General features: G+C 51.0%; 2 protein-coding genes across 9 annotated transcripts in view; one reads left to right on the plus strand and one right to left on the minus strand.

The window, feature by feature from the left end:
• SIK2 (salt inducible kinase 2) overlaps window positions 1-7,148 on the plus strand; it is a 129,984-nt gene extending 122,836 nt beyond the window's left edge. The window contains exons 14-15 of one of the 5 annotated variants that reach the window (XM_059180285.1): window positions 474-565; window positions 1,249-7,148. In XM_059180285.1, coding sequence (XP_059036268.1) covers window positions 474-565; window positions 1,249-1,885 — 729 coding nt within the window. In that variant the 3' untranslated portion in view covers window positions 1,886-7,148. The other 4 variants (XM_059180294.1, XM_059180323.1, XM_059180304.1 and 1 more) reach the window with 4 other exon arrangements.
• Window positions 4,486-19,849, minus strand: part of PPP2R1B (protein phosphatase 2 scaffold subunit Abeta) — a 33,272-nt gene continuing 17,908 nt past the window's right edge. Inside the window, exons 12-17 of one of the 4 annotated variants that reach the window (XM_059180345.1) lie at window positions 18,697-18,851; window positions 17,310-17,452; window positions 16,832-16,923; window positions 12,453-12,574; window positions 5,288-5,368; window positions 4,486-4,630 (exon numbers count right to left, since the gene is read on the minus strand). In XM_059180345.1, coding sequence (XP_059036328.1) covers window positions 4,538-4,630; window positions 5,288-5,368; window positions 12,453-12,574; window positions 16,832-16,923; window positions 17,310-17,452; window positions 18,697-18,851 — 686 coding nt within the window. In that variant the 3' untranslated portion in view covers window positions 4,486-4,537. Of the gene's footprint in view, window positions 5,389-12,452; window positions 12,575-14,076; window positions 16,432-16,831; window positions 16,924-17,309; window positions 17,453-18,696; window positions 18,852-19,849 lie in introns of those variants that run through there. The other 3 variants (XM_059180355.1, XM_059180336.1, XM_059180364.1) reach the window with 3 other exon arrangements.

Genomic DNA, 19,849 nt, shown 5'->3' on the forward strand with positions numbered 1-19,849 from the left:
CCTCCGGCCCCAGGAAGGGAGAAAGCCACCGGTAGGAAAGAGAAACCTGGTTTCTTTGCTTTTAAAGTTATGCTTGTTAATGAATAATAAAATGGAAATCTCAATCCAACAAAATTTTACTATCCGCTCTTACATTAATGCCTAAAAACCTTTAAAAATGGTACACATCATTCAGTGGATGCTGTGGCCTTTGCTGTCAAGATTTAACTCCACTCTTCTCATTGTGCTTCATCGCGCTGAGCCTTTCTAGAGGACTCTGAGAAGTGGAAAAACGGGCGCCGGTCCAAGCTGGGGCAGCACAGGCCCACTGCCCCGGTGCTGCTGGGCCTCGGGAGCGAGTGTCCACGCCCTCACCCTGCACAGATTCGGGAGGACACAGTTGGCCTGGTCTTCCAGGCAAACAGGACTGTCCAGTGACTTCATCCTAGATGACTTCATATTGTCACGCTCATCTTCTTTTTCTGCTCTCCCAGAAGCCCAGCCTTCTGTCAAAAGCGCAGAACACCTGTCCGCTGTACTGTAAAGAGCCACCGCGGAGCCTCGAGCAGCAGCTGCAGGAACACAGGTGAGAGAGGGTCCCTTTCTTTGTTGAGGATTTCACGAAGCCAGACAATCCCCCCCCTTTCGCCAGCGCTTCTACCTCCACTGAGACACAGGTTTCAAGACCTGATCACTGATGCAGACAGTCCATTGTTCACGGAGATGGGCCTGGCAGGAGATGGCAGGCCTGCGTTTGTTTCCTTTCCCTTCTGGTGTTCTCCTTTGGGGTACGAATAGACCTAGCTTTCAGAATCCACGTCCTGCGGCAGCGTAAGTGGGCTCTGCGGCAGGGAGGGCCTCGGTCGTCTCTTGCAGTAATTCATGTCCTCACGCCTCTCTAGGAGAAGCAGCCTGGCCAGTGTACAAGTACCCTGTTCTGTCAACCTACAGCCACCCCCAGAGGCCAGGCGTTCCCCTGCTTTAAAACACTCCAGCTAGGAAATCAGCCTCTCGCTTCACAGGGAGAAAAACTTGGTCTCAGAGAAAATGAATTAGTGTTCACTGTAGCACCAAGGGTTCCACCCGAATTGGGGGACCAAAATGTCTGCTATATGAAACCAGACACAGCTGCTTCCTACCCCCGTTTCTTTTGTTGTTTTTTGTTTTTTCTGCTGCGGAAAAGAAGTGGGAGGACTGATCCTGGATTTATATAAAATTGCCATCACTGAGGAAGATTTGAAATTCTTTCTTTTGCTGTTGCCACTTTAGACTCCAACAGAAGCGACTCTTTCTCCAGAAACAGTCTCAGCTACAGGCCTACTTTAATCAGATGCAGATAGCAGAGAGCCCATACCCGCCGCCCGGTCAGCAGCTGCCCCTGCCCCACCAGGACACGTCCACGCCATCCCCGCAGCCCCCGCCTTTCAGCCTGCCCCAGCCCCTGAGCCCCGTGCTGGAGCCCGCTTCTGAGCAAATGCAGTACAGCCCCTTTGTCAGCCAGTTCCAGGAGCTGCAGCTGCCCCCCCTGCCCTCGGCACCCCGGCCCCGGGCTCCTCCGCTGGCCGTGCACCTGCAGCCACCCCCGCCACCGCCGCCACCGCCGCCCCCGCCGCCCCCGCCGCAGGCCAGAGCCACCCCGGCCCCCTTACAGTTCTCCTATCAGACTTGCGAGCTGCCGGGGGCTGCCTCCCCGGAGCCAGACTACCCCGCCGCTCCCTGCCAGTACCCCATGGAGGGGGCGCCGCAGAGCAGCCTGGCTGCACAGGACTGTCCCCGGGACTCGGGACTGCAGGAGGCCCCCTCCAGCTACGACCCTCTAGCCCTCTCAGAGTTCCCTGGACTCTTCGATTGTGAAATGCTGGAGGCTGTGGACCCACAGCACAGTGGCTACGTCCTGGTAAACTAACCTCAGGACAGGAAGTGAGGCGGGTCCAGTGAAGGAAGAATGTGTGTTTCTATTTTTATTCCAGCCTTTTCAATTTAAAGCTTATTTTCCTGCCTTCTCACAAATGGAGAAAAAGTAAGTTGCCCACCTGGAATCAGAGGGCCGGGCCACATGTCTCTTTCTCCTGGCTCTGTCCCACCACAGTCCTCTGGGGCCAGTGCGGAGCGGAGCGGTAGCCAAAGTCGTGCCCTTCCAGCAGGCAGAGCCCACTCTCACAGGAAGCACTGACAGAGGCTTTTAGGAGAAGACATCCAGACCTAGGTTTTCTGTAGAACACCACCAACTCGTTATCGAGGGAAACCTTGGTGGAAGCAGGAAAAACTGTGCCATTAGATAGGGGCAAAACCAAAACAGAACAACATGACACCAGATTTTTCACTGAAGCCGAGCAACACACATTCTGTTACGCAAGTCGAGAATACGTAATGGGCTTTGATGCACAGGAAGTAAAGGAAAAGCTGTGCTTTGTCATCGAGTCCTCAATCTGAAGCCGCTGCTTCCGGATGTCCCCGAGACCACTGCAAAGAAGTGGAACGTGAGCTTCGTTTCTGGGGCCCGAAGTCACAGATGGCACTGACCCCTGGGACGGGCGGTCGTCTCCACTTGGGAGCAGTGACAGTCCTCTTTCGAAGGTTCCCTGGGGTGCAAAGTGGACTCAGGGCTCCAACGCGGTCACCTGAAGAACCACGAAACCCAGCACAGCGGAGGCAGGGGCGGACCACAAGGAGCCCTCGGGAGCAGCAGCCCTGGGCCAAGGGAAGACGGGCTCTTCCGGCTGAGTCTTTGGTGTAAACTGCTGGTCTGGGACGGTTGATCTTCAGAGGACCTGGCGTCTCTTTTAAAATGTAGTAACTACTCTGACTTTACCTTCTGTGTTGCTAGTAGTTTGTTGAGCTTTGTATGTTTGGACAGTTTCATAGGGCTTAGGAATTTCAAGGACAAGAAACATGAACTTTGATCTCCCATGTGAAGTGGTAGTGCTGTGCCTTTTTTCCCCCCAGATCATGCTTTAATTCTTTCTTTTCTGTAGAAACCAACAGTTTTCCATTTATGTCAATGCTAAATCCAAAGTCACTTCAGAGTTTGTTTTCCACCATGTGGGAATCGCATTCTTAATTTCCTTAGAAGTTTTGACTTGTAACAAAACGTTCAAGTATTACAGCAATATTTAAAACCACAAATGTGTTAACCATCTAGCGGATCAGCTGTCAAAACACGTGCTATGACTAGTGAAAACGTAACCTTAACTCTTACAGTTCTCTCACCAGAGTAAGTAAAAGTAAGTAATGCGTCAGCTAGTTAACTATAGACCTAGAAGTAACAACCTGTCACTCGGACAGCAACATCCCAGTGTTACAAACCCAGTGTTATTGACAAAGACTGTCGTTTCTGTCCTGTAGAACGGCTTGTCCTAGCAGCAGATGAATGCGCTAAGCACAAAGCATCACAAAGCACAAAGAAGAGAGACACTACCATGCTGCATCCAGAAACACCTTTAAGTTGCCTTTCCTCGATGTAGTGGGTGTCCAGGCAGGTGAGAAGCGTGCCCCGGCCCAGCCGCTCCCAGCGGGGGTGAGGGGAGCAGTCCTCGGTCCCGGCTCTGGTGGGTGCCAGGACGCGCCACAGAAGTGCTCTGCTGGGGGAGCATTCAGGCCTTAGCAAGAGGGTGCCCTGGAGGGCGGTCGTCTTGTGATTTAACGGCTCACGAAGATCTAGTAGGAAAGAATTCTGTTCCTTCTGTGGATTGTTTATTCCTCCTCATGCTTAAACATCATTTAAGCCATCCTTTCATTAAGATCTCTAATCTGTTTTCAGTCTTCGCAAAATAAGCCAGTTATGAAATAGGGCTTGATTTAACTAAAGGATAGTTTTCCAAAATCTACTACAGAAGCACTGTCATGTTTATGAAATTAAAATGCCTTCTAGTCTGAACCTGGGGCAGCAGGAATGGTACTCACAGGCCGACACCGAGACCTGCCCGCCGCACCGCCCCCCCACCTCCAAAAGGCCATAAGCCTTGGAGCGGCGGCCGAATGGCGAGACGAGCCCAGGGCACAGCGGAGAGGCCGGTGGCGGTCGGAGGGCCTAGAGCTGCCGCGGGAAGGTCCCGGCAGCGGCCAGGGTGGGAGACACCAGACAGACCAGCAGCACGTCAGACCCGGGGGTGTAAGCTATTTGCTTTGCTCATTTCAAGCAGAAATCAGGAAATTCCGTAATGAACCGTCTTTACTGAAAGGCAAGCTGGTGAGAGGAGACTGGTGACAGCCAGTCACATGGGCTCCCAGCCCTGTGGGGTCACCTCCAGGGCTCTGTCCCCTGACCGGGGACCTCTGGACACTTCCGAGCAGCTTCCACACTAAAACAACACTAAGGCGGCTTCGTATACTGCTCTTTTTACGAGAGGCTACTTTGAAATAATGACTTTCTTTCCAGTTTGTTTCACGTAAGCAGTGTGTTCACTACTGTATAGTAATCATTAGCTTTATTATCTTGTAAACCAGGCTCCTCTGAAGAGACTTTGGTGAGATGAACGTGAGGTAAAAATTTCATTCGGCAAAAAGTGCAATATGTGTGGTACTTTATTTTTTATGTTCTTTTTTTAATCCAGGGGTATTAGTCTCTGCTTTGGGAAAAATGCACTAGTTCTGCAATTTCCAGTTGGGCAAGTGTGTCTCTAGTATTTACATGAAACTGATGTGCTGGTCCCTGTAAGGCAAGTAGAGCACGTTACGACGACAGAAGTGCAGGCGGGCGCTTGCCAAGTCCCTGGGGAGCTACGCTGACCCTGGGGCAGAAGGCTTTCAACAGCCGCCCCTTTCCTCTATCCAGTCAGAGACACATATCTGGGGCCCCTGGGGGGAGGATGAGGACATGGCGCTGAAGGAAAGTTCTGATAGGGACAAAACCCTTCCCTTCCATGTCAAACTTTGCTCCCAGGAAGGAGAAAGTCGACTCCCTCTCTTCCTCAGAAATAAAGACCTGCCAGGCGCGCGTTTCCTGAGGCCCTCCGGTGCACGTCTGCCCCCCACCCCTTCTCCTGCCCACTGTCATTAGCACCCAGTCGGGGAGCGCTTGGAGTTGGCAGGGGTGGGGATGCTCTGCTAGGAAGTGCCGGGGTGGGCGGGGGGGGGGGGGTGCTCCAGTGGCTCAGGGGTGCGGCCCGTGCAGGTTCCCTGAGGGAACTGGCGGCTCTGGGTGACCTTCGGAAGGCTGTCAACGGTCAAACCTACGCACCCTTTTGGTTTAAAGGAAATTCATCCCTCAGGCCTCTTTTCCACATTCCTCCTCTAGCGACGAGACAGAGGGTACTCTGACCGCTCTGGTCCCGGGGGCAGGGGTGGTCTCCCCGCGCGGGGAGCTTACCTTGGCCGCGTCTGTACCCCTGAACCGGGCTGCCTCTACTGTCTCCTCGGAAACCACCCGAGCCGCTCGCTCTCTGTGTGCCTAGACATCAAAGGGACAAACTGGAGAACAGGTAGTAAGTTGGAGTCACTGCATAGGCAGGGGTCTTTGATCGCTGTGCTGCTTCTGGAAATTTTAACAGAACTTTTCAGAGTGGTGTGTGGAAGACAAGAGCAGCACTGTCTGCCTCTGTGTCAAAACTGGACAAAGTCTTAAATGTATGTGTCCCCTCTGACAAGTTCAGTTGTAGGGTCCTGCCTGCCTGGGGGTCCCGGGGGGGGTCACTAACCACAGACCCCCCCCACTGGGCCAGCTGTGTCAGCACAGGGCACCTCCTCCTGCAGACTGGGGGGCGGGGTGTGCGGCCGACCGCTCCCGGCCCCCGCCAGCCTGCCGGTCTGCAAGGAGCAACGGCTCGTATTTGTACGTCCACCACCGAACATTTCACATGGAATCTAAGCCACACGATGATTCTGTGAAATGAGCTGACGTGTCCAGTCCTCACTTCTTACAGCAAAGGCTAGGGGAGCAGGCGGAGCTGGGGCCGGCTCGGGGGCTCCTGGCTTCTCCCGGGCTGCTCTTTCCCCTCCGCGGTAGCATCGGACTCGCCACGAGCCAACAGCTATCTAAAAGCCCCCATCTCAGTTAAGCACTGGGTAGATGTGACTGTCCCTGCAACCATATTCTCCCCTTGGCAGCTGCCTGGCTTTGGGGCAGGTGCCCCCCAGGTGGCCACACAAGAACAGGCTCAAGAGACACGGAGCCCACGGCCCGCCTTGCCTGCGGGTCCGGCTGACCACAGCAGCAGCTCACATCAGAGAGGGCTGACTTCTCCCGGTCACACAACACAGCGATTTCCTAGAGGAGTCCGTGCGGGAAGGGCACACCCTTCCTGACGGCAGAGGGGCCAAACAACAGGGCTTTGGCTCAGCACGGCAGGCCCGCAGACCGAGCCATGAAAGGAGGCCCTCAAAGAAGAATCAGGGAAGGAGCCTGGCCTGCAGGAGCGGCAGAACATCTCTCTCCAGACAAGGTCCATCAAATACGAGTGAAATTAGACACTTTCAGAGAGAAAACAATGAACATACTTTGAATACTCTGTCTTCTCAGAGGCAAAGTGGGGGGTAGAGGGGCACAGGAGAAATCGAAGCACAAAAGAACATCATGGAGAAATGGGACCCCAGACTGGAATTCTGTTTTGCGAGCAAGTGGAGCGAACTCAGACCCGCCGCTGGCTGTGTAGGGCCTATCTGGTTCGAGATCTGCTCAGTCAAGGAAATCCAAGTGGCCATGCCTTCCCACTACTGATGGTGAAAGATCCCCATCTCCACCAAAATCTCTGGAGGGAAAAGCAGAAGTTTTGCTTCTCTTGGGGACTGCAATTTAAGAAATAAAAGTGATCGAGATATTTGCACTTTGTAGAAAGGGCAAGATTATTTGCTTATTTCTGAAAGGAGGAGGGGGTGGTCTTTGCTGGATGTTTGGTTTGTGAAAGTTACTTTTGACAAAAATCTGATTGTAGTTCTTTTTTTCCGTGTGTGTTATTTTTTTTTTTTTTTTAATTACTAAGAATGGTGAGTTCAATAGCTTTTGGTATTTTGAGTGCAAATCATAATAGCTCCAATGTAAAAAAAAAAAAAAAAAAAAAATTAAAATGGACCCTGTCCCTCAATGTTAGAAAATTACCTAAAATGCAGTTTAATAAATGATCTTTGTTACCAAGTGGTAATTTACATGGGGTAATGTTCTGCAAGAAAAATGTACTGTTTTTATGTTTTCAACCTAAAATTCAATTAAAATAAAAACAACTTGTTTTCTAAGAGCCTGGGTGATATGAATGTCAGCTAGAGGAGACAGGGCCTTTACCTCATCCGGCTGCGAGTGGAATTTTTAAAGTATGGAAGGTGGCTATGTTCCCTGAGCTCTGGTGCTCATTTCAGGCTACAAAAAGCCAGTGGATAATATGTTCTCATTGACGTCAGCAGAGTAAATAATACCTTGCTCTGAGATCGCCCGAGTACATGTTAGCCCTGCACGACGCTGATGGAGGCCCAGCCAGCCACAGCTTGCACATGCACAAGACGCTGCCTGCTGCCCCTGGATTCCCGAATCCCTTGTCCACCCGGTGAAGGCCTCTGTTTCGGGAAGAGGGGAGGCAGGCGCCTCAGGCTCCCCAGGTCCAAGCCAGCTGCAAAGCAAGGGGTGGAACTGGGGCCAGCAAGACGCTGCTTCTTACTCATAACGGCACATCCCAAGGGCCCGTGGAAGGCTCAGCCCTCCCCCAGCACATACACCCTGCAGCCCCCTCCCAGGGCTGGGCACCTGTTCAGTGCCCTCGGGTGCCGGAGAATCCATGAGGCATTCGAGGCCACTCGCAGACGTTCAGACTTACCCTAGCGCCAGACCCTGAGTGAAAGGGCAATATTAAATCCTACTTTCTGGCAGCAAGTTCAACTGAGATCTGGTTTCAATCAAACCATTCCGGTTGAGCCCACGCTACAGAACTGAGACCGCTCCTAGACAGGGATCATCTGCTGGTGCAGGGGTGCAGGGGGCGGTCAAGGGCAGGAGGAGAGCAGAGCCCTCTGCACTGACTTGCACTGCCCAGCACCACACACACAGGCGCTCCATCCTGCCCACAAAAGACTGGTACCTTCTTGGGTGACCCAAGAACTTAACTGAGTTTCAACTGCCTCTCAAGGAAAACGATCAATTTCAGTAATGATGTTTTACAAATTTTTCCCTTTCCCACCAAATTTCTCCATCATTTTTGTGTTGCCAAAAACCACCCCAGGATACAGGCTAAAATACCAGACCTGCCAGCAGAGCCTGGCCAAAGCTAGCCAGCTGGGCCCCTGACCTACATTCCCCAGCACATCCTTCCCTTCTGTGGCCTTTGTGAGCCAGACTTGGCCCAGGGGGCCAGGGAGAGCTCAGCCCCAGACCCCAGGCATCTACCGGGCCAAGCAGGGCCCAGGACTTGCCCACACAGCCAGAGGGACACACTGTCCACAGCCAAGTCAACAGCCTGCCTCCATTGCTGCTGATGTAGGTCCTATCCACGCACAGTATGCCCTGCACCCCAAGTCTTTGCTCCTAGCCACCTGCTCCTTCTTGAAGGGAGAATCCACTCACCCTCCCCATCAAGGAGGCTTTGCGAGTTTGACTCAGTTTCTCCTTGCTCCCCACAGATGAGAAAGGAATAGGGGGCCCAAGATGCAGAGAGTGGGCCAGACTGAGAATGGTGACCCTCAGAAGTCAGTCCGTTACCATGCCACGGCCACCCACATAACTGGGAAGGGCGCACAGCTGAATGGAGATGAGCCCCTGAGGCCTCTCCCAGAAGCTTGCCACGCAGAGGACCCTGAGCTCACGGGCTCCAGCGATTCTGCAGTGGGAGACCCAAGAGCTGCCCTCTAGTCACCAGAGAAACCCGAATGTGGAGCAGGACACCAGAGCCAGCAGAGGGCCAAAGGGCAAGCAGGCAGCTGCAGGAGGCCCCAGCAACACAAAGGCCTGGCCAGGAGAACGGGGCCCAACTTGCCCAGCCTGCCCTCTGGAGCAGCCAACCAGCCTGAAAGGCCCTCCATGCAGAGTAGGGCCTGCCCATTCCCCACCAGGGACAGCATGGGGGGCAGCAAAGCACCTCTGACTGTCCTGGCCCTGGCCCCACTGCCAGCCCTGCCACTAACCCGAGCACATCCCGGCAAAAGCTCATGGTCCCCAGCACTAACTTGGGAACACATCCCGGCAGACTTCACTCCCAGGCTCACTGTGAGGTGCAAGGGCAGCCTGATCTAGCCCTGCCCTCCAAGCAGAAAGCCCCAAGGAGAGTCCCGCCCAGTTCCCCTCGACAGCCCGTCACACCATCTCAGCTCTGCCTGCCTTGCTTTCACTTAACTCCCGACCACCTCATCACAGCTCAGACCGTGGCCGTGGGACACCCATGAAGTCTCTGCACAGGGTCATGGCTGGCCGCCCGATCCTGAGCACCTGCTCCAGGTCAAGAATCCAGAACTTTGCCCTGGATTCCTCCATCCTCAGTCGTGAGTTCTGGGCGGCACCAGCCACAGGTACAGCCAACGGAAGAGCATCCACGAGAAGCCACATCCCACCCAGAAGGGGGCTTCTGTCACCAACCTCCAACTTGCAGGTCAAGCTTCTGCATAAAGGGTTGGAAGGCCTGGGAATCTTTCTCAGTTCCCAAAGCCCCACAATGGAGATGGTGCCAAGAGGAGGCCGGAGCCTGACGGCACGGCTCCAACTGGCCTCCCTGGGCTCCAGTCCCTGCTGGCCGTCCTCAGACAGCACTTGGGGCTCCTGCAGCCTTTCCGGGCCTCTTCCCTCCAGGTAGCCAGAGCCAAGCTCCTTAAATAGCCCCTGAGGCCCCCAACTTACTCTCAGTGGCAGGAAAGGGGTTGGGGGGCAAGGATGAGATAAGGTTCCTCACCCAGGACGCTGGCCCCCCAGAGCTGAGACTCTGGAGCTGTGAGACCGGGAGGGGGCTGGTGGAACCCCCCATCAGCACCAAGTGCTGCCTGGGAGCCCAGAGGACAGACGCCTGAAGCAGAGGCCGGAGAGCCTAAGGGGCCTGAGTGACCCAGAGTTCAGGGAAAATAAGGAAAACTGAAAAAAAAACCAGAAAAAGAAACCAGGATGGAAGCAGCAACGAGCACAGGAGAGGAGACTCTGCGCAGGCCAGTGTCCGTGCAGGAGGGACGGCCGGATGGGGGACGAGGAGCAAGGAAGATTCGGGATGGCGGCGCCTATGACCATTATTTATGGAGGCTTCACTTGATTTTAGTCTCCAAACCTGGGCTTGCGTGGAGACTGAATGTCCCTCACAGCTGCTCCTTCCTGCAATAACAAGACTGACATCACTGTTGTCAGGGAAATGGTGTTTTGATTAAAATCATGTGACAGCTACTTTGTGATTCAATAAACAAATCCTCTGTTAACCCTCGCCTGACAGAGGCCTGTCGGCAGCTCGTCATCAGAGGGAAACTGCAGACCGTCCAGGAGGGCAGCCTTGCCACTGGGTGCGGGTGGCTGAGGTGACCAGGGGTCGGCAGGGAGCACGGGGGCAGCCACACTGCTCCCTGGCAGGTCTCTGGAGCGGGGCGGAGGAGGTGGGGGGGGGGGGGGAGATGGCGCATGCGACTCTGAGAAGACTGCTCAGCAGGCTCCTGGGGCCCAGGCAAGTGCCCTTCAACAGAAGAACAAGCCCTCACCTCAGGGCTGTTCTCTCCTGGACCGAGTGGCAGCCCAAGCCCCAGGATGTCCAGTGGCTCCCGTGGGGCCCCAAGACTGATTGGGGGGGGTCTCGGGGCGGGGCAAGGACAGTTCTAGCCTGTTGTCAGCCCTTCAGGCAGAAGGGCAAGTTCGAACCACCAGCAGCGAGTAAGGGGTTAAGAATGATTTCTGGTTTGCACTGGATGACTTCCTGGATCACTCACTTGGCTGCTGCCCCTGACACGCAGGGCTCTGCCTGGCAACACTCAATTCCCTTCCATCTCACCCTTGGGGCATTTTCCTTCCGTGACACAAAGGCAGGGAAGTCTCCCGAGTCACAGGGCAAGGGATTGCTCTGGGTTAAAGGATCTGCAGCCTCAGAGGCCTAGCACTACGGGAGACCGCCAAGCAGACAGAAGAGGACTGGGGAGGGGGGTTCACAACCACCTGGGTACCAACACCTCCCACCAGGGTAGCGAACACTGAGGGAGATGCCACCGAGTGACAAGTGTCTGCACTCGGTTAGCAAGCCCAGGGCTTGAGGATTGGCCATTAAGACTCCTTACAGCCATCCCGGGGCTGCCTGCAGATCCGAGCAAGTCTGCCAGGGACAGGTCGCCTCAGCTGTCCCACGCTCAGGCCAGAGGCGGATGGCACACTTAGTGACTTGGCTAGTTGACCCTGAATTTGTAGGAAAACACCTCACACCTTTCCTCCCAAGCAAGGCTGTGGTTAGGCCTAAAAATACGTAACTCTTAATTCCTGCTCCTTCGGTGGAGGTGTCTTCCCCCAAGGCCACGCTGTGAAACACAAAGGGCTGACAGCTCAGCCTGTCACCCAGCCCTCCCCACGGCGCAGCGCCTGCTGGGACAGACGGTGACAGCCCAGACCCGACAGGCTGGCAGCTCAGGCCTGAGGCTGAGAGACTGCAGTCCCGCCAGAAAGGAGGACATTCTCAAATGAAGGACCACAGTTTGGGGCCTGGACAACAGGAACAAGTTCTCATGGCCCCAGTTCACATGAAATGAAGGGAAAGGCATATGGAGCTTTAGCAGGCAAGCATTTCAGTGTTCGAAGCTTCACCAAGCAGACCTACTCGAGTAGATACGAGAATGCCAGTGTCTGCCAAGTCAACGAAATGCAGCTGGACATCCCCACACGGCAGCTGAGGGCCTCGGCGCTCCTTTTCTAGATGGAGCGGATACAACACAGGTCTGAACTGCACAGAGCCATTATAAAGCAGCCTTTTCCCGTACAGTACTGTACCTCTTATGACTTTCTTAATGTGTTCTTCTCTCTAGCTGACTCTACTGTAGGAACACAGCACATGATACACACACCAGATAAAAGACGGTAACAGACGTTCGCCTGTTCATGTTGGTAAAGCCTCTGATCAACAAGCCACCAGTAGTTCAGTTTTGGGGAGTCAGAAGTTCTATGTGGATGTTCAACTGTGTCAGGGCAGGAGGGCGGCCAATGCCCCTCACCCCTGTGGTGTTCGGGAGTCAACTGTAAGCCACCGACCACCCTTTAATGGCCCTAGGGCTGTGGCCAGCACCAGCCTTGATTAACGAACGAGTACTTTCAAGTTCAAAACTTTTTGCACACCTTCTCAGGCTTCAGACCCTTACACGGTCAAAGTGACAGAAATGGTTTGGCCTGGAATGGACAGCTGTAACCAAGTGAGAGCGGTCTGTGGTCTCTGAGGTACATGGAAACAACCTGTTTTCGTGACTCCTCACCAACTGCCCTGCCCTGTGGGAGCCTTGCTGTCTCTGACAGAGTTAGAGGAACTGCTTCCCGGCCTCACCTGCCAGAGCACCAGGCCACAGTGACCACTCTCCACCCGCGCCTCAGCCCAAGAGAGGAGGACCCAGGTGTCAGTGGCACTTACCTTCCCGGTGTCCTCTCCAGGCCCTCTGGGTCTCAGGAAGTGGTTCTTGTCAGCCCTAGGAGCGCTGGGCTCCTCATTGTCCTTCACAGGAAAATCTAGCTTCGTCAGCCTTTGGGCCACCGCTAGAGATACAGACAGCAGTACGGTAATGTCCGCTGACCAGCCCACCTGCGCTTCCCAGCCAGGATGCCCCCAGTTGCTCCAGCACTGCGGTGGGGGAGCACAGGAACCTATAAGCATGTGGGTCCCTGGGCAAAGAAAGCTGGCTCACCCCAGAACCTTCCTGAAGGTGCCTTTCCTTCAAGCACCATGGGAAGTGCCACCGCACTGGGCCTTAGGGTGCCAGCTGGGTACTCCCCCACATCTTGGTCACTGCCTGCCCCAACCAGGAAGAAAGGTCTGGCTCCTTCCAGAACTGGTAACAGTAGTTTCAGAGAACTCTAGAGAAAGAAACAACTTGGCTTTTCTACCCAATGAGTAATTAAACTCCATCCTCCAGACTTCCATCTGAACCGACCATCAGGACATTTCCTGGAAACAGCAGGTTCGCGGAGGCACACGAGGAAGAGTGAAACCACGGCACGTGCAAGGACTGGAGACACTGAGTGGCCAGGAAAGAAGGGTAAGGATGTAGGTGGAGGCAGGGAGGCACATCAGGGACCAGCACAGAGCCAAAGACTACCACTTCATCACTGAAGTGAGGACACAGCTCCCTCCCCATCCAGGTGTCTAAGTAGAGGAGATAAGGGAGGCTCTGAGAGCAAAGCACCCGGAAGAAAATCCTGTGTCAGGGGAATCTAAGTAAAAGGCAAGAAGGCAGGACAAGTACCCAGTGAGTTCGGCTGCCCCGTCCTTGACCCCTGTGGGGACACAATCCAGGTGATTTCTGCAGGAAAGCACCAGATTTTCCACTCTGTGGAAACACAGGGACTGACACACACAACCGCGCGGAGACAGCACTGCCGTACCTTCAGCCCTGGCTGGGGGATGACCCGTCGGTTTCCCCTGAAGGCCTAGACAGGGATCTCGGATGCTTGGGTAAGACGGCTCAGGGGTCCAGCACCCGCGCCTTGTCAAGACAGGCTGTCCAGCAAAGACCCCTGGGGCCTTGCATCCCAGTGGCCACGCTGTGGCATTTCCATGAGCTGAGGGCTAATTACTTCAATAAGCCCTCATTAAAAACCACATGTTAGTTAACCTGTTTATTCTTAGGAAACAGGACACATCTTCAGGTTCCTATCTTCTTGGCAACAGGGAGAAAAAAGATCTGATCTCTTAAACCTGGGACAGGTCAACTATACACAAAACGTAGAACACTGAGGTGAAATCCATGGTTGAGGAAACATCTTTATTGGGCTCAGCTTACTACATATGTCTCTGCTTCACTTTCCTCATCAACCAATGGACACCAATAGCAGAGGAAGACCTGTGGCAATGTACGTCCCAGGTCACCATGCAAATCCCAACGGAACTGTAACTGGAGAGGGGGCTAGGGAAGGACGACCCAAAGCTTATTTAAGAGTTACAAAATTCTTCTGTTGTGCCAGGGGTTGGATGAACTGTGGTATGGTACCTGAATGACTTGTTCCTCGCACGCAACACATCAAAGTACAGATTTTAGAGATTCATTAAACAAATTTTTATTGAGCACCTACTATGTACACCAGACACTGATCTAGGTGCTGGCAATACAGCAGAAGACAGAACAGACAAAAATCCCTGCTCCTGTGGAGCTCCTGGAGTGGACACGCTAGTGAAATCTAGATAGGAAAACCGATCCATGGTTAATATGGCTGGTATGAGCCAAACAACAATTCCCCTGAGTAACAAATGGATTCCCTACTGCTTAAAGCAGAAAAAGTCAATGGAAGTCCCTAAGGGGTCACCCAAAAAGACAGAGCCTGCTTCGCTCTCAGGCCCATGCCTGAGAAAGCCAGGGCTCCTGTCTCCTCTTTATCACTGTTTTAGAGGGAGAGGCCAACACTTAGGGCTCCCCAAGGAGTACATTTTGAAGTCTAAAGGACATTTAAAAGTCCATCCCAAAGCCAACGGCATTTCCAACCAAAGAGTAAAGCAATAGTTGTGCAAGTTTGTTTCAAGAATCAAAACAAAGTCTCTCAAACATGCAATTCACTGGAGTGGAACATAACCTGGAGATCAGAATAAACAAAAAGAACCACAAAACTAAAATTAAAATGTTTACAGCAGAACAATTTAAGATATTAAAACGAGAATGTAGGAAAGTTTTTTGCGTAGGAATACATTTTATCCTTGACCCAAAAAGTAATCAAATACGATACTTCCTATAAGATAGGCTGGTAGCTTCAAATGCCGGCAGAACGATGTCAAATTTAAAAGGTCTGTTTCTCTAAGGTAAGATAAACCTGGAAGCATCTGGTCAAACTTGGTTTCATGTAATGATTTCAGGTACGAAGGTTTATAGCAGTCTGCCAAACTTCACGAAGCAGAGCAGGGTTCACTGGCTCACTGAATGAAAGAACCAATTCAAAAACCCAAACAAAAGCAACAAGGAAACCACACAGCAATACATGAGCAGCAAAAAATAAGCTACAATAAAACCTCATTAATTAAAATTCATTAGGATAAGGTGAGTTTGATTCGGTGAAAAATGTACTTCAATCTAAAAGGAATTTTTATATTCTCCATGAAATACATGCATATATATTTCATGGATAAAGAGTAAAACAAATATATCTAAAAAAAAAAGGTGGGCCTACAAAGATCCCCATGGAAGGTATTTTAATAAAACTGAAGAGTGATCAGTAATGGGCATGTCAACTGGAAAAAGGGTGCTTTTTAAAGAGGGCTTTTAAAATTACTTCACTAGTTCAGATACAATAGGCTTCCTGACATACTATCAAGGGTCTCTACCAAACCCTTCAGCTTAACTCATTCTCTTAAATTCCAGGAGGAATTAATGAGGTTTTACCATAGAACAACAAACACTGCAAAGGCTGAGTGTCTGGCATCACCCGTCCCAAGACGCCAGTGCCGAAGCTACAGCAGCAAAAGGACCAAACAGCAAGAGGCAGGAAGCAGAGAGCCAGACCCAGAGCAAGAAATCCTCACAACACACCAGCAGTTTCCCTCCTCACCAGCAACAGTGAACGGCGATCTTACAGGGAAGCAGTAAAAGCATTACTTATCAAGGAGACACAACATTTTCTGTTTCTCAGGGACAGAGGGAGGGAGACAGGTGTCTGGACGCAGCCGCAGTGCAGAGCCCCGGACATCCGGGGGGCTCCAACAGCACACGGGACCGGTGAGATGCACCTGTACTCCAGGTTTCCGAATGACATGATTACAGTGAAAAATCAAGCAAATAAAAACCAAAACAACCAATACATGAACCCTGAGCTTCCACACTCTTCTTCCATGAGAGATGCTGTCGCAGACCATCATTATCCAGGAAAATGCAGCTTTCCGTACAGTTACATCTCCACAGGTCTCCCAAACAGGTTTATAAAGTAAGTTATTCTAACCCATGTACATTTAACTTTGGGATGATGGACAGACACACAGATATATGTAAACATCAAGAGAATCACTCCACTTCCTGTCTGGGTCCGAACCCATCCAGGCTCGGTTGGGAACAGTAAGGGGCCAGGGCCCAATACAACAGTGAGATGCAGGAGCCCAGATGGTGCCAGAAAAATCAGCAGGAGACAATCAAGAAATGACTGTACCAAGTGTGAGGAACTGGTCACAAACAGTAAGAATGCTTTCCATACAATTATCCCAATAACGACGACGAGTAAGAAACAATCCCATTGCATCTTTAGAAAGAATCAAGTCACTGAAATTTGATCTCTTGTAAGTTGTTGCCATCTGCTTGGATGAGGTCTTGAAGGTTTTCCACTTTTTCTCCACCCAGTTTAAGAACACATTGACTAGAAATCTGTGATAAGAATTTAGTAAAGTCTTTTCCCTCCTGCTCCTCATTATGCCAACGCAAGCACTGGAAAATTCCAAACAAAATCAAGTTAGTGGTACAGAAAGTTCATGAGCTATCTGTGTGAATATTAAGTATGACAACAATGATGCGAAAGCAGGAGACTGTGAACTTCTCACTGTGGTGAGTTTCTTTGCTCTGCCAGGCTCATTGAGTTAAACTTTAAAAAACTGATTGAAATCCAAACAACCAACTATTCTTACCCATGAGAAACCTATTCCGATCTAGCCCTAGAACTGGGACTCAGATAATGGCCTGCTCCATTGTGGGCCAGGAAGGTTCCCCCCCAAGAGAGGCATGGCGTCCCGGCGGCCCACGGTCCCCCGCTCCTATACACACATGGCCTGCCCGCTTCCCTCACTCACAATTCACTAACCAGGGCAAAACAGAAAACAGAAGGACCCACCACTTATGGCTTCCTGTGCGAAGTATTTGACGTCCATGTCCTCGTCTTGACCTAACTTCTGTAGCACTGGCTTCACTTCCTCCTGCAGAGCACTAGAACCCAAGAGTATTGTCTGTGAGAGGCAGTCCTCTGGGCCAGAGAAATGCTTGAGGGTGTACATGTTCTATGGTAACTTGTCAAGTTTAAAATTAAAAAAGTCATAAATGCTTATACAAGATACCTGGCAATTACTCATAGTAATTTCTAACCCTCTAGAGAATTTGCTTCAGACAATAATCTACACGTATACAGAACTTTGACACAAAATGGCAGAGCCACACCCTCAGAAATGGTCGTCAAATTACTACTTCCTTTACACCACCCCCTACCTTGGTCAAGTCAAGTGAAAATCACTAGACTCAGATTATGCTCTTACTCCCCACTATTAGGTAAACACTTAAGTCCTACTTCTTAAACAAGACTAATACCAAAATCTTACTCAGTATCTAGAATTGGTCCAATTTTCTGAAGAGATTTGGCCACATTGAAACGGACATTCGCTACTTGGTCTCCTGCCATTTTCAATACGATGGGCAGCATCTGCTTAGTGGTGATTTCCTGACCGCAGGCTTCAGACAGTGCCTTGAGAAAGAATTGATAGTATGTTTAAAACTTTCAGGTTTCATATTTTAAACGGTTTCTTTGAGAAAGAGAGAGAGAGAATGCACACACACCAAGAGCACACGTTGGATGAGGGGCAGAGGAGAGAGAGAGAATCTCAAGCAGATTCTGTGCTAAGCCCAGAGCGTGACTCAAGGCTCAATCCCACAACCCCAATATCATGACCTGAACTGAAATCAAAAACTGGACACTTAACCAAATGAGCCACCCAGGTATCCCTAAAACACTTTCATGTTTTTAAATATCCCCAAATCCAGAAAGACAAATGAATATTTAAAAAGAAAGTAACTGGGGCACCTGGGTGGCTCAGTCATTAAGCATCTCCTTCTGGTTCAGGTCATGATGCCAGGGTCCTGGGATCAAGCCCGGCATCAGGCTCCCTGCTCGGCAGGAAGCCTGCTTCTCCCTCTCCCACTCCCCCTATGTTCCTTCTCTCGCTGTGTCTTTCTCTGTCAAATAAATAAATAAAATCTTTTTTAAAAATAAATAAACAATAAAAAAATAAAAAGTAACTGACCAACAGGAAAACGTTCCTAATCTGAGCATACGAATGAGGGATACAAGGTAGCATTCCAATACTCTAGGAATTAAACCAAAATTCACCGCTGACTTGATTACTGATTTTAACATGAATTTTAAAACTGACATTTTCGGGGCACCTGGGTGGCTCAGTGGGTTAAAGCCTCTGCCTTTGGCTCCTGTCATGACCTCAGGGTCCTGGGATCGAGCCCCGCATCTGGCTCTCTGCTCAGAGGGGAGCCTGCTTCCTCCTCTCTCTCTGGCTGCCTCTCTGTCTACTTGTGATCTCTGTCAAATAAATAAATAAAATCTTTAAAAAAAAAAAAACCCTGACATTATCAGGGCACCTGGGTGGCTCAGTGGGTTAAAGCCTCTGTCTTCGACTCAGGTCATGATCCCAGAATCCTGGGATCAAGCCGCATCAGGCTCTCTGCTCAGTGGGGAGCCTGCTTCTCCCTCTCTCTCTGCCTATCTGCCCACTTATGACCTCTGTCTGTCAAATAAATAAATAAATAATCTTAAAAAAAAAAAAAACCTGATATTTTCTCTCATCAACTAACTGTCCAAATCAATCAGTACAAGAAGCAGACTCTAAACAGAACATACCATATTCAGAATTCAGAAATATAGCCCCAAACAAGTGCTACAGCGTCCAAGCTTAGCAAGAAGAGCCATGTGATACTTACATTAATGCAGAATAAAGTGGTCATCCTGTGCAAGTAATTAGGATCATTTGCCATTACTAGCACTTTGGGAACGATGGTATTCTGGGCCCACTCTGTACCAAATTTCTGAACGAGCTTCATGAGGTTGTTGGTGGCAGCTTCGCGGATGGCATATACTGGCAGGAGAGAGGAAGGGCACATGTCATGCTGCTTCCAGAAGAAGCATAACCTAGTTTACTGACCTCATCATCGAAGAGGGGCCAAGAAAAACTCTCCCAACACTCTGAATTTACTCCGACAACAATGGCCAACATGCTCAGACAGGACTCGTAATAGAATGATTTGGTCTTTTCATAGGTGGAAAATATATAATTTGTCCAAGAAGAAGGAGCTACAGAGCTCAAGATAGGCGTCATTAGTTAACAACACTGAGTGCCTAGGGTGCTAGGTGTTAGAGAAAGAACAGAGAAGACAGTTCCCCACGCTCTATCAGAGAAGTGAAAGCTCCCCGCCCCCCAGAAGTCACAAGGTGGTAAGACTGGTCAGCATGAAGCATGAAATCATGTAGCAAAGATCGTGAGGGCCGTGGAGTTTAGAGAAAAGAGAACAGGGAGGTCCAGGGAGCTTCAGTAAAGAGAGGCCAGGCACTGGACCTCAAAGACTGATGTGTGCAAGAGGAGAAAAGAGGGGAGGAATTCCTGGAGAGGCCAGAAACCAACGGAGCTGGGCACAAAGGAGAAAAACTGCCGAGTGCGAAACCACGAGGCTGGACAGTCGGTGCACTCAGAACACAGAGCACCTTGGGAGCTACATTCAGATTTTATAAGAAAAACGATGAGCTTTTAAAGCAAAGTTGTGACCTGATGACCAATGCAGCATTTAAGCAAGATAATTCCAGCAGCAGCAACAGCAGCAGAGGAGAGAAAGCCAGCAGGGAGGTCACGCAGAGGCCGCTGTGGTCACCTGCACGACAGCAAATAACCACCTCAGAGCAACTTGCCTCTTTTCCCTTAAAAGGTTTATGTTGACATGTGTCAAATGTCTTCTGGGAATAAACGTGTGTCCTTTGACATCTAGTAACTCCCTGTAAGATCATTTATCAAGGACATCATAAATCTAGATAATAAAAGCCTGAGCTACTATTTTTCAACAACTCACTGCACAGCTCCCAATA

This window comes from Mustela lutreola, chromosome 1 (assembly GCF_030435805.1).
Source record: "Mustela lutreola isolate mMusLut2 chromosome 1, mMusLut2.pri, whole genome shotgun sequence".
Taxonomy (NCBI): Eukaryota; Metazoa; Chordata; class Mammalia; order Carnivora; family Mustelidae; genus Mustela; species Mustela lutreola.